Source organism: Setaria italica, chromosome VIII (assembly GCF_000263155.2).
Source record: "Setaria italica strain Yugu1 chromosome VIII, Setaria_italica_v2.0, whole genome shotgun sequence".
In the NCBI taxonomy this organism is placed as follows: domain Eukaryota; kingdom Viridiplantae; phylum Streptophyta; class Magnoliopsida; order Poales; family Poaceae; genus Setaria; species Setaria italica.
In genome coordinates, this window is record NC_028457.1 from 5,805,253 (window position 1) to 5,817,818 (window position 12,566).

Sequence of the window (12,566 nt, forward strand, 5' to 3'; positions counted from 1 at the left end):
AGGTGCGTTTTACTCTTATGAAAAAAAGAGTGGCACACCTGAGTTTCAAAATGGGGAGCTCTCCCATGCGAAATGACGAGCAAACCATTGAGCTATGAGGGTAGGGTTCGATATAAAGTCTCTGTCATTTGTAATAATGACTAAGTATTTAAATTTTCAAAATTTAAGCAAATATTTGACTGAAAAAATACGGATTTTTTGTGAAATTCGATGATTCCGATGGAGACTGAGAAGAGCCCCCCCAACCCCACCCCGCCTCATCAAAGTTCTTATAATACGTACCTTGTAGGGTTCTCTGACATGGAAGATTGTGGTACGCATCCAGGAACATGATCATCTAGTAGAAGGCTCGAATGCTGTAAAGTTTGAAGAAGATTACAAATCTCTCACTAGTGGCGGGTATGTATCTGGACAAGGTTGTTGAAAGCAACAAATCGGCCTAGGAAGTAGGAAGCTACAAGCAAGACTCCACCCCCGATCAAGAAATCAGGAAGGCATTGACCATGTTACTCCTGATGCTCAATGAGCCCGTCTGTTTCCAATTTATCTTCGCAGATGCCATTGTAGAATGGGACGTGGTGGAGACAAAGCTTGTAGAGATGGTGTTCATCTTACTGTGATGGGGCGAGACACCTCCTGCAGCCTGCTTGGCCCAGGCAAGAAGATATGTGCCTCCATCGAGGAAACCAGAGATCCAAAGGTGACGATAGTAGAGACAGTGTAGCCACGAACATGCTCTGCATCCTTCAGGCATTATGATGCTTAGTCCAATTCTAGGTACAGCTCGATCGTGTGCCTTAATTGTTCTGTTCATGTTTCGATGCTAATTATTATAATATATAAGAGAATGCTCAATCGAGTAGCTGTAAACCCATGCAGCGATAAACTGGGTCCATACCAAATGATTAACATGAGAATTGCATCGTGGTCTCATAAGGCACTTTGATTCAAGAAAATACAAACAACAAAAATGTTACATGTATATATAGACGATTACGTGAAGTTTTTTAAAATGGCACATAAATTATTAAATTTAAAGTTTACCTTACGCTAAGAAACCAATTTATGCGCATGGATTATTACATATTCTTATTTGTGCATGCCTTCATGGATATAGATTGCGCGGGTTGTTTTCCGAGTTCACGCCACTGGATAGGAGGCTTGGATGGCAACGCCACATGCGTTGACACCCCTCTCAAGCCTCAGGTACCCTCCCTCTCCCCAGGTCTCCCCCCAACTGTTCTTGATCAGCCAGTACTGGCTGCCATCCTCAGCTGTGCCGTACCCTACTATCGTCACCGCATGGTTCAAGTCCGTGCCACAGCTGTCCGTGGTCATCACGCCGCCGTCGTAGAACTGGAAGTTGTTCGCGTCGACGCCCACGGACACGGGCTGGTTGGCAACAGCCGCTGCGAGCGCGTCCTCATCGTAGCGGGGCACGTCCTGGTAGCTTCTGATAGTGACTGCCGGTTGGACGGACTGGCACATGTCCTGGATGGCAGTGTACTGGTAGGCGTCCTCGGTGGTGATTCCGCCGTTGCTGATGATGTACTCGAAGGCGTTGTCCATATTGCCGCCGTCGCAACCGTAGTTCCCGTTGGTGGAGCAGTCCAGTAGTTGCTGCTCCGACAGCGAAACCAGCTCACCTGTCTTGATGTGGTGGATGCCCTCGATGGCCGCCACCGCGGAGAACGCCCAGCAACAACCTGCAAATTAAATCATTCTTGAGTAATGCAGTGTGATGTTCCACATGTGATCAAAATAGAAATTCATTACGATCGCTCACCGCAATCCTCTTGATTCTTGACACCTGTAACTGCACCTTTCTGCCTCCAGTCAACCTCCGCCTGCTGGGGCTCTGACTGTGTAACGTTCCCGTACTGGAAACCGGGCATCTTCATGCCCGTAGCCGGCGTGGCCTTGTACCCGGTGTACCTCGCCATGAACTCATCATGAGTCATGTCGGCAAACCCATTGATAGCCAGGTGATACTTTTTGCCACCTGCGGCATTGGAACTGTCAACAAAAATGGCATTCGCCATGAAAACCTGGAACCTTCGTGCTTTCTCGGCCGCGTCCTTGTAGGTGCGGCCGTGCTCCGTCACCCACCTCTCAAACCTCACCATCATAGCAGCCTCTGCGACAGAGCCGCTGCCGGGAAGATCCCGTGCAGCGACCGTGCAGCAGATGCAGTTTGCAATGGTTAGGACAGCGAGCAGAATAAGTGCCATCGTAACGAGAGGCTTCTTGTTGGCAATGTAGGGCGCCATGGCTGTTGCTGCTGTATGTAGATGATGTGTGTGAGCGAGAATGATGCTAGCAGGGAGCTGGAGACTGGAGAGTGTGTATTGTTGGTCTGAGTCCATGAGCAGGATGGGGGCTTATATAGAAGCCTCGTGCAGTAAAGATAGTAGAGATCCTAACATGCATAAAAAAATAAGGGAAATTGCACTCGAGTAGCATCCTGTTCCGTTCCTTCCATGTGCATCGTGCTGTGTGGAGTTGACTAGCTCGAAGCAGTAAGCCGCCATAGGCATATCTAAGCCGCCGAATGCCTAAAATATTTTCGTCAACGATGCAGTGCACTGTAGATTAATGAACTGATCACTAAGCTGCCTTGAATCCTCCCACATTGTGGCGTTCTAGACTAATGAACTGATCAAATTAATTTTCACTCCTTTCCTGGATTCATGTTTCTGTTTTTAGAGAATACAACTTTGATATTTCTTGAATCTCATATGATGACATTATTCTTTTTTCTTTGTCCTTCCAGATATCAACAACCTCCAGTAAGATTCTTTTACATTGTTACTCCCTCCATTCCAATTTACTATTCGTTTTGGCTTTTCTAAGTACATACTTTTGAGATGCACCTAGATATATACTAGTCTAGATATGTAAGCAATAGTTATATCAAATAAAAGAATGATGATGCCACTTTTATGGTTCAACCGAAAGAGAAGCTATCAACGCCGGGTCTTCCCATCAGATAGTGGAGTCCGGACCAGAAATTTTTAATAACTATGAATCTATCTTCCTCCCACCCGCCCTTATCCTCTGGTTTCTCTCCCATGGATCTCTCATCTTCTCGCCCCCTCCGCGGCTCCGTCATCTCTTCCCCCCTCCTTCCCGCCTCTGCCACTGCCACCTGCAGCTACCCCGCTTGGCTACCTCTACCAACCGTCCCCTCCTCCTCTGCTTGCCCCTCACTCATTGGCAGGGCAGCCATGGTGAGGAGTAGCAGCGAGGCGAGGAGCGATGGCAACATGCTGCGGTGGCGTTAGCCAGCGCGCGCCAGTAGCATGGGCCTCTCCGGCGCGGGAAGTCTGGATTCGGTGGGAGAGAGAAGCGTGTTCCTACCCCTCCCCTCCTTCCCCAACAAGGAGGCCCTAAATCCTTCCCGTGAGCCACCGTCTCATCCCTCTCCTTGTCTGGGCGACGGCTACAACGGACACAGGCGGCAGGCCATGACGGTGACCGTGGGTGCATGGTGCTGTGTTAGTGACGGTGGGTGCGGGCTGCGTGTCGCGACGACAATGGTGATGGCAGGCGCAGCCGGCGGCAAGAGGCAAGTAATCATTTTCTTTTTCTTCTAGAAATAGGCATCATGGCCGATTCATGGTCCCACGGCGATGGTGACCCCTATCATTAGGGAAGGCCATACCGGTGGTTATGTTGGGTTTAGGGCTGATGGTGATAGGGGTTCGAAGTAGACATTGTTCCCCTAAATGGATCTTATTTAAGCAGCAAGTGCAAGGTGAACTAGCAGACAATTTTGTCACTCCCCTTGAATATCGCCAACAGGACAATAAGTAAAAGCCGATTAGATCCAAGGATTCACGGTTGGCCCCGACAATGACCAAACCCCATCAATATCCCTAGGAATCACATTTAGCGATACTCAATACAAGGGCATCTCCGGGGGGGAGTAGGGTTCAAAATTTTGCTGAAATTTCATCAAATTTTGCAAAATTTGATTTTAGCTAAAGAACTACGAAAAAATTGAATTAAATTGTCTTTATTTATGCTTCTTAAGCTATTTTGAGCACACTTGAGGTGTCGCACGGTGGTCGGATTGCTTTCCTCTCTCAAAGAGGTCCTATGATTGATTCCTGTGCTCGGCACCTTTTTTTTACCTCACTTACTGGTGGGGTCCACCTTCTTCATGTTATTAAAAGAGTAAAATGCACCGGAGGTCCATCAACTTGTGAGGAGGTGTCATATTGGTCCATCAACTCCGAAAGTGCATTTTTGGGTGCATAAACTTTCAAGTCGTTCACCGTAGGTCCATACCATTCCACCTGGACGTTAGAGCTGACATGGCGTGATGACTGGATATTTCCTCTCTCATCTCTATCCATCTTCCTCTGTCCCATGGACTTTGAATGGGGGCATTTCCTCAAGCAAGTTGTGGGTGAGGTCAGGTTCGACGCATGCACAGTTCGTTCGCCTCGTCGACTTCTTGCCGTCCTGCGGCTACGATGGTAGTGTGTTGGCCGATGAGCAGATGGAGATGAAGTGGTCAATCGTGCTCACCGTGCCCTCGACCGCGTGCTCCACGCCTACCGGTCATGCTGCACCACCACATGTGTCTGAGCGGCAGGAGCCCAGCAAGCAATGGAGGGGCGGCTTGGTCGCGGGGAGTAGCAGCGGAGACGCACATGGGTGCCCGACCCCGGCGAGTGGCAGGAGGCGTGCATGGCGCGACCCCAGGATCAGCGGCGGCACGGCTCAGCCTCGGCACAGCCCATGGCCCTGCACCGCTTCTTCAGCGGGTGGAAAAACTACTATTCCCGGTGGGGAGGCGGATGAAGCTTGGAGAGGAGGGGTCGGTGGAATAACGAAGGAGGTGGACGAACCTTTGGTAGCAGTGATTTTATTCTGTGAAGCACGGCTAGAGAATTTGGCCGATGGGATTGGTTGTCTCGGGTTGAGAAACTGGCGAGGCTAGGCGAGCTTGAGCGGCCGGAAAACGGGGGAATGCTGGTGGTGTAGTGCTTGGAGGGAGCTCTGGTGTGTTTGTGTACATAGCTTGGGGTTTGTGTGAGCAGTGGGCTGCAGTGATTTGTGTTGGGATACGAGGTAGGCTACACTAGCGCAAATCAAAATTTTCTACCGCGTATAACCAGGAAGAACTGCCGTATAAGGATCACGGGATTACCACTCGACGCACTACTGGTGCGGAAGATGTAGATATGCGTCGGTGCAGTGAAGACGATCACGTAGTCGTACGTAGTCGATCACGTGCAGCAGCTCCTCAGCAGCTCGTCCACGTGCACAGCAAGATCGCCTCCGGTACCGCGGCTCGTCGTCGGCTCGTCGTGGCTCGTCGGCGGCTCGTCCAAGTGCTGCAGGCGCAACACCTCCAAGGTATCCACATGTGCAGGGAGGAAGCGTCGCAAGCCGGATTGCTAGATCCGCGAGTTGCAACAGGCGAGGGCGTGGGAGGCGCGGCAAGAGTGTTCAGCCAAAAGGTCTAAAACCCTAGGGCGCCCCCACCCCTCTATTTATAGGGGTTCCTGATGGGCCTCTGGATCCGAGGCCCATTAGTACTCCTAAACCTAATCCAACTCGGATCAGATCCGAATTGGGCTTCCAGCCCCTTAAGTGTGTGACCCTATGGGTTCAAATACGTATAGACATGGCCCGAGTACTCCTACTCGGCCCAATAGTCGGTAGCGGCCTCTAGCAAGACGTGCCAACTCCTATACGCATACGAAGATCATATCAGACGAACCATCACAACATAATATACATGCTATTCCCTTTGCCTCACGATATTTGGTCTAGCTTCAAGCCGACCGCTCTTTCTCGATCCTGTGATTCGGAATCCCTTTGTAGGTTAACTCTTAACCGTACGTAGCATGGCCATGCATTTTCTGATCCGATCACTCGAGGGGCCCAGAGATATCACTCTCAATCAGAGAGGGGCAAATCCCATCTTGATTGACCATGTCTCATAGCATGCTTCTTGACAAACCCGAAAGCTACCTTTATAACTACCCTGTTACGGCGTAGCGTTTGATAGCCCCTAAGTAGGTCAATCCACATCTAGAATACATGCGACAATCTCAGGTCTAAGGACAAAGCGTATATGTTGTTTAAAGAGAGAACTACTTCTCGTGTTGGGTCAGTCCTAACACATGTCTCCACATGTGTCCTCATTATTAGTTCAACATCTCCATGTCCATGACTTGTGAAACATAGTCATCAACTAATACATGTGCTAGTCTAATATTCATGTGCTAGTCTAATATTCATGTGTGTCCTCACATGAACACCGACTAGGGACAACTTTAGAATAACCATACAAGTAAAGAGTTTCACATACAATTCACATAATTGCAAATCAATTCAAGTAGCCTTTAATGGATATTCAATGAACACAGTATACAAATCATGGATACAAATGGAATATCATCATCTCTATGATTGCCTCTAGGGCATACCTCCAACAGTCTCCCACTTGCACTAGAGTCAATCTAGAAGGTACCTAATACCCATAGCTCTTACATGCGCATCATGCTTAGCCTGCGGGAGTGGTTTTGTCAACGGATCAGAAATGTTCAGATCCATGTGTATTTTGCATATCTTGATCTCACCCCGGTTAACGAAGTCTCGAATGAGATGAAATCGCCGCATTACGTGTTTGTTCTTCTGGTGGTTCCTTGGCTCCTTTGCTTGCGCAATTGCCCCATTATTATCACAGTAGAGATTCAATGGGCTGGACGCATTCGGGAACACACCAAGCTCAATGAGGAAATTCCTTATCCAAACACCTTCCTTCGCGGCTTCCGAAGCCGCGATGTACTCGGCTTCTGTCGTAGAATTGGCCACCGTCTCCTGCTTGGAACTCTTCCAACTAACAGCACCACCATTTAGCGTAAACACAAATCCTGATTGTGACTTTGAATCATCTCTGTCGGTTTGGAAACTAGCATCGGTGTAACCTGTTACAACGAGCTCCTCCTGACCTCCATAGACGAGGAACATATCTTTAGTCCTTCTCAAGTACTTAAGAATGTTTTTCACCGCTGTCCAGTGACTCTCACCTGGATCAGATTGGTGTCTGCTTGTCATACTTAGCGCATATGAAACATCTGGGCGAGTACTTATCATTGCATACATGATAGATCCAATAGCCGAGGCATATGGCACTCTACTCATGCGATCCCGCTCATCAGCAGTCGAAGGACACTGAGTCTTGCTGAGATGTATGCCATGTGACATAGGCAAGAACCCTTTCTTTGCCTCTTCCATGCTGAACCGCTTCAACACTTTGTCAATGTAAGTATCTTGGCTTAAACCTATAAGCCTTCTCGATCTATCTCTATAGATCTTAATACCCAGAATATATGCCGCTTCCCCTAAGTCCTTCATCGAAAAACTATTTTTCAGTGAAGTCTTTACGGACTCAAGCATAGGAATGTTATTTCCAATCAGTAATATGTCATCCACATATAAGATCAGAAATACTACAGAGCTCCCACTAACCTTCTTGTAAACACAAGACTCTTCTTCGTTCTTGGTGAAGTCAAACCCTTTGACCACTTCATCAAAACGAATGTTCCAACTCCTAGATGCTTGCTTCAATCCATAAATGGATCTCTGAAGCTTGCATACCTTTCCAGCATTTTTCGGATCGACAAAACCCTCGGGCTGTATCATATACACGTCCTCAGCTAGGTTTCCATTCAGGAAAGCTGTCTTGACATCCATCTGCCATATCTCATAATCGAAATATGCAGCTATAGCTAGAATAATCCGAATGGACTTAAGCATCACTACGGGCGAGAAGGTCTCGTCGTAGTCAACTCCTTGAACTTGTCGAAAACCTTTTGCGACAAGTCGTGCTTTATAGATGTGAACATTTCCATCCATGTCCTTTTTCTTCTTATAGATCCACTTGCACTCTATGGCTTTAACACCATCAGGCGGGTCAACCAAGTTCCAAACTTGATTGTCTCCCATGGACTCTATTTCGGATTGCATGGCACTCTGCCATTTTTCGGAGTCTGGGTCCATCATTGCTTCTGCATATGTCGCAGGCTCATCATTGTCCAACAATAATATTTCTCGCATTTCGCGGAGCCTTGCCGACCTTCGTGGTTGTGGCGGTGCTTCTCTTGCCATGGGCATCTCAACTTGTTCTGCTACGTTAGCATCACTCATTGATTCTTGCCCGATTGGCTCATCTTGAACTTCTTCAAGATGCACTGTCTTTCCACTCTTTTCTCCTTTGAGAAACTCTTTCTCTAGGAAAACCCCGTTCCGAGCGACAAACACTTTGCCTTCTGATCGGTTGTAGAAATAATATCCCAAAGTTTCCTTTGGATATCCCACGAAAATGCACTTATCCGACTTGGGTGTGATCTTGTCCGACTGAAGTCGCTTGACAAACACTTCACATCCCCAAATCTTTAGAAAAGACAGACTAGGAACCTTTCCAGTCCATATCTCATATGGTGTCTTAACTACGGATTTAGATGGTACCCTATTTAGTGTGAAAGCTGCTGTTTCTAGAGCGTATCCCCAAAATGACAACGGTAGGTCCGACTGGCTCATCATTGATCGAACCATGTCTAACAAAGTTCGATTACGTCGCTCGGACACACCGTTTCTCTGAGGTGTTCCAGGCGGCGTAAGTTGTGGAACAATTCCGCAACTCTTTAGATGATTGCTAAACTCGTGGCTCAAATACTCGCCTCCACGATCAGATCGTAAGGCCTTAATTTTCTTGCCACGCTGATTTTCAACTTCATTCTGAAATTCCTTGAACTTTTCAAAGGTTTCAGACTTGTGCCTCATCAAGTAGACATAGCCGTATCTACTAAAATCATCAGTGAAAGTTATGAAGTATTGAAATCCTCCTCTAGCCGTCGTGCTCATTGGTCCGCATACATCACTATGTACGAGTTCCAACAAGTCTACTGCTCTCTCAGGAAATCCTGTGAAAGGCGTCTTGGTCATCTTGCCTAGCAAGCAAGCCTCACATGTCTCGTATGATTCAAAATCAAACGAAGTTAGAAGTCCATCAGAATGAAGCTTCTTCATGCGCTTTTCACTTATATGACCCAAACGACAATGCCACAAGTAGGTAGGACTCAAATCATTAGGCTGAGGCCTTTTAGCACTTACATTACAGACAGGTGAACCATCAAGATTTAAAACAAACAATCCATTCACAATGGGTGCAAAAGCCATAAACATATTATTCTTAGAGATCACACAACCATTGTTTTCACTCGCAAATGAATAACCATCCTTCATCAAACATGAAGGAGATAAAATGTTTCGACTTAAACTAGGAACAAAATAACAATTATTCAACTCCATAATAAATCCTGACGGGAGGTGGAGTTGCATCGTCCCGACGGTCAAAGCAGCAACTCTTGCATTATTGCCCACGCGGAAATCAACTTCTCCTCTTTCCACGCTTCTACTTCTTATCATTCCCTGCATCGAATTGCAAATATGAGCAACCGATCCGGTATCAAATACCCAAGAATTAATAACTGTATCAGCGAGAAATATGTTCTCTATAACATAAACAACAAGCGTACCTGAGGTAGAAGTACTCTTACTTCCGCCGTTCTTCAAGGAAGCTAGGTACTGCTTGCAGTTTCTCTTCCAGTGACCAAGTTCATGACAGTAAAAGCACTCTTTGTCTGGAGCAGGTCCAGGTCCAGCTTTAACCTTGGGCGGTGGGTTTGGCTTGGACGTTCCAGCCTTGCCCTTCTTCTTAAAGCTGGGCTTGTTCTGTATCGCCATCACATGGCTGGTACTAGCGCTTTTCTTTATGTCAGCCTTTGCTGTTTTAAGCATGCCACACAGTTCATTCAAACCCTTCTCCGTCCCATGCATATGGTAGTTCGAGATGAAGTTCCCATAGCTAGCCGGAAGAGATGAAAGAATGAAATCAGTGGCCAACTCTTGGCCCAGTGGGAAGCCTAGCTTCTCCAACCGTTGAGTGTAACCAACCATCTTGATTACGTGTGGTCCTACTGCTGCGCCTTCTGCTAGCTTGCTCTCAACAAAGGCCTTAGACACATTGAACCTTTCAGTCCTGGCCTGTGTTTGGAACATGTCTCTAAGCGCCACGATCATATCGTGCGCCTCATGGTTTGTTTCGAACTGCATCTGCAGCTCGGGTTCCATGCAAGCAAGCATAAGGCAGCTTACTTCAAGGTTAGCATCACATGCTTTCTTGTAAGCATTCTTAGCAGCAGCGGGTGCATCCTCAGCAGGTTCTTCTGGTAGTGGGTTGTCTAGAACATCTTCCTTTTTCTCAGCCCTGAGAACAATTCTCAGGTTGCGGATCCAATCCGAGTAGTTTGTTCCATTCAACTTGTCCTTCTCAAGGACCGAACGCAAAGCAAACGATGTGGTGGTGTTGCTAGGTGCCATTTAATCTACAACAAAAGTAATGCAAAAATACACTAAGACAAACGTATCCATGATAGAGCAAATTACATTAAACTATTTTAACAGAATCTACTCCCACTAAAATCAATATCCCTCTATTGAAACTTAGTGATTCAGGATCCACAACTAACAAGTCTACTAGTGAGCTTTAGCATCACCGCTAGCAAACGAGGTAGATCGGTAAGCAACTTTTGCTAATCATATCACATATGACTCCTGTTGTTGGGTGACATCTCCATGTCTCGGCGCCCAACCTTTATGCCCCAAGGTCCTTAACCGTTAAGATGACCTTGTTAAGCAAACCAACCCTTATGCGTGTAAGTGTCCGACACAAACCCGTCTAGTCAAGGAAAACTAGTGGCACCCTAATTTCATAGACCCACCACTAATTGTACAAGACATGGGACGGTGCAAGTTTTAGTTGGGAGGGCATACTAACTTAAACTTTGTGAGGGATCGTTCTACTTCTAACATCACAGCATGCAGAAAGTAAAACATAAACAGAATAGCATTCACACAGTTGTGACACAGTATGGCCCGTTTTTCTTATGGTGATCTCCATCTCCATTGAACCTGTTCACCATGGTGATCTCCATCTCCATGTTCCATGTGCGCCATCCTCCTGGTGATGAGTCCTCCAAGAACTAGACCATGCTATTACGCCTAATAGCTAGTAAAGAATCTAGTAATGAAGATTACATAATTGCTTGGATCATCACAGATTGGTACGCAGACCATTAATTACAATAAAGTGACAACACATATGGCTCCTGCCGTGTTGCCGTACGCGCGACACGCAGGTCACGAATTAGTTACACACATGCATCACATACACAAGGGGGCCATACTGATCACAAGATACATGCATACATCCTGCAAAACAGAGTTAGGCGTCCTAACGTTCCAAACTTCGGAGGCCCGAAACTCCATCTTCCAAGCCGAATTTGGGAAATCTAATGTCGCCGAAAACGGCGAAGCGGTTGAAATTAACGTGTAACTTTTTCTGTAGATCAATTTTCGTATAGAAATCGCCCCGATCCGAGATCGTACCGAAAAGTTACGGCTGATTTACCGAAGCATGCGCATACGGCAAAATCCCGACCCCGGCAGTAGATCCCATCTACCATTGCACATCTAATGCGCCTGGCGTATGACCCTGGATCTCGATTTGACCAATCATATTGATCTTCCCTCACTGCAACTGGATTTACGTGTATCACTTAACTCCGATGGCGGAAACCGACCGGTAGGAGTATGTCGTTACACTACCATTGCAGCAAGGGCACGAAATCAGGACATAGATCAAACAGAGAACTCGCATATCTCCATATGCACACATCCCGAATCCAAAACTAAGCAGCTAAGGCTCTGATACCACTGTTGGGATACGAGGTAGGCTACACTAGCGCAAATCAAAATTTTCTACCGCGTATAACCAGGAAGAACTGCCGTATAAGGATCACGGGATTACCACTCGACGCACTACTGGTGCGGAAGATGTAGATATGCGTCGGTGCAGTGAAGACGATCACGTAGTCGTACGTAGTCGATCACGTGCAGCAGCTCCTCAGCAGCTCGTCCACGTGCACAGCAAGATCGCCTCCGGTACCGCGGCTCGTCGTCGGCTCGTCGTGGCTCGTCGGCGGCTCGTCCAAGTGCTGCAGGCGCAACACCTCCAAGGTATCCACACGTGCAGGGAGGAAGCGTCGCAAGCCGGATTGCTAGATCCGCGAGTTGCAACAGGCGAGGGCGTGGGAGGCGCGGCAAGAGTGTTCAGCCAAAAGGTCTAAAACCCTAGGGCGCCCCCACCCCTCTATTTATAGGGGTTCCTGATGGGCCTCTGGATCCGAGGCCCATTAGTACTCCTAAACCTAATCCAACTCGGATCAGATCCAAATTGGGCTTCCAGCCCCTTAAGTGTGTGACCCTATGGGTTCGGATACGTATAGACATGGCCCGAGTACTCCTACTCGGCCCAATAGTCGGTAGCGGCCTCTAGCAAGACGTGCCAACTCCTATACGCATACGAAGATCATATCAGACGAACCATCACAACATAATATACATGCTATTCCCTTTGCCTCACGATATTTGGTCTAGCTTCAAGCCGACCGCTCTTTCTCGATCCTGTGATTCGGAAT

The 12,566-nt window shown here is 47.4% G+C and overlaps 1 protein-coding gene across 1 annotated transcript; it reads right to left on the minus strand.

The window, feature by feature from the left end:
* Nucleotides 1–946: 946 nt before the first annotated feature.
* Nucleotides 947–2,334, minus strand: LOC101764425 (senescence-specific cysteine protease SAG39). Its single transcript, XM_004978834.2, has 2 exons — nucleotides 1,787–2,334; nucleotides 947–1,706 (listed from the first exon to the last, which is right to left on the minus strand). Exons 1-2 carry the CDS (start codon nucleotides 2,268–2,270, stop codon nucleotides 1,141–1,143), a joined length of 1,050 nt encoding a protein of 349 aa, XP_004978891.1. The 5' UTR covers nucleotides 2,271–2,334; the 3' UTR covers nucleotides 947–1,140.
* Between the last annotated feature and the right edge of the window lie 10,232 nt (nucleotides 2,335–12,566).

Bases quoted from the DNA above. Each gene is read 5' to 3' on its own strand.
- LOC101764425 (XM_004978834.2), bottom strand. From the start codon at position 2,270: ATGGCGCCCTACATTGCCAACAAGAAGCCTCTCGTTACGATGGCACTT. The intron at 1,707-1,786 runs GTGAGCGATCGT...TTTAATTTGCAG, and splicing joins CAAGAATCAAGAGGATTGCG to GTTGTTGCTGGGCGTTCTCC.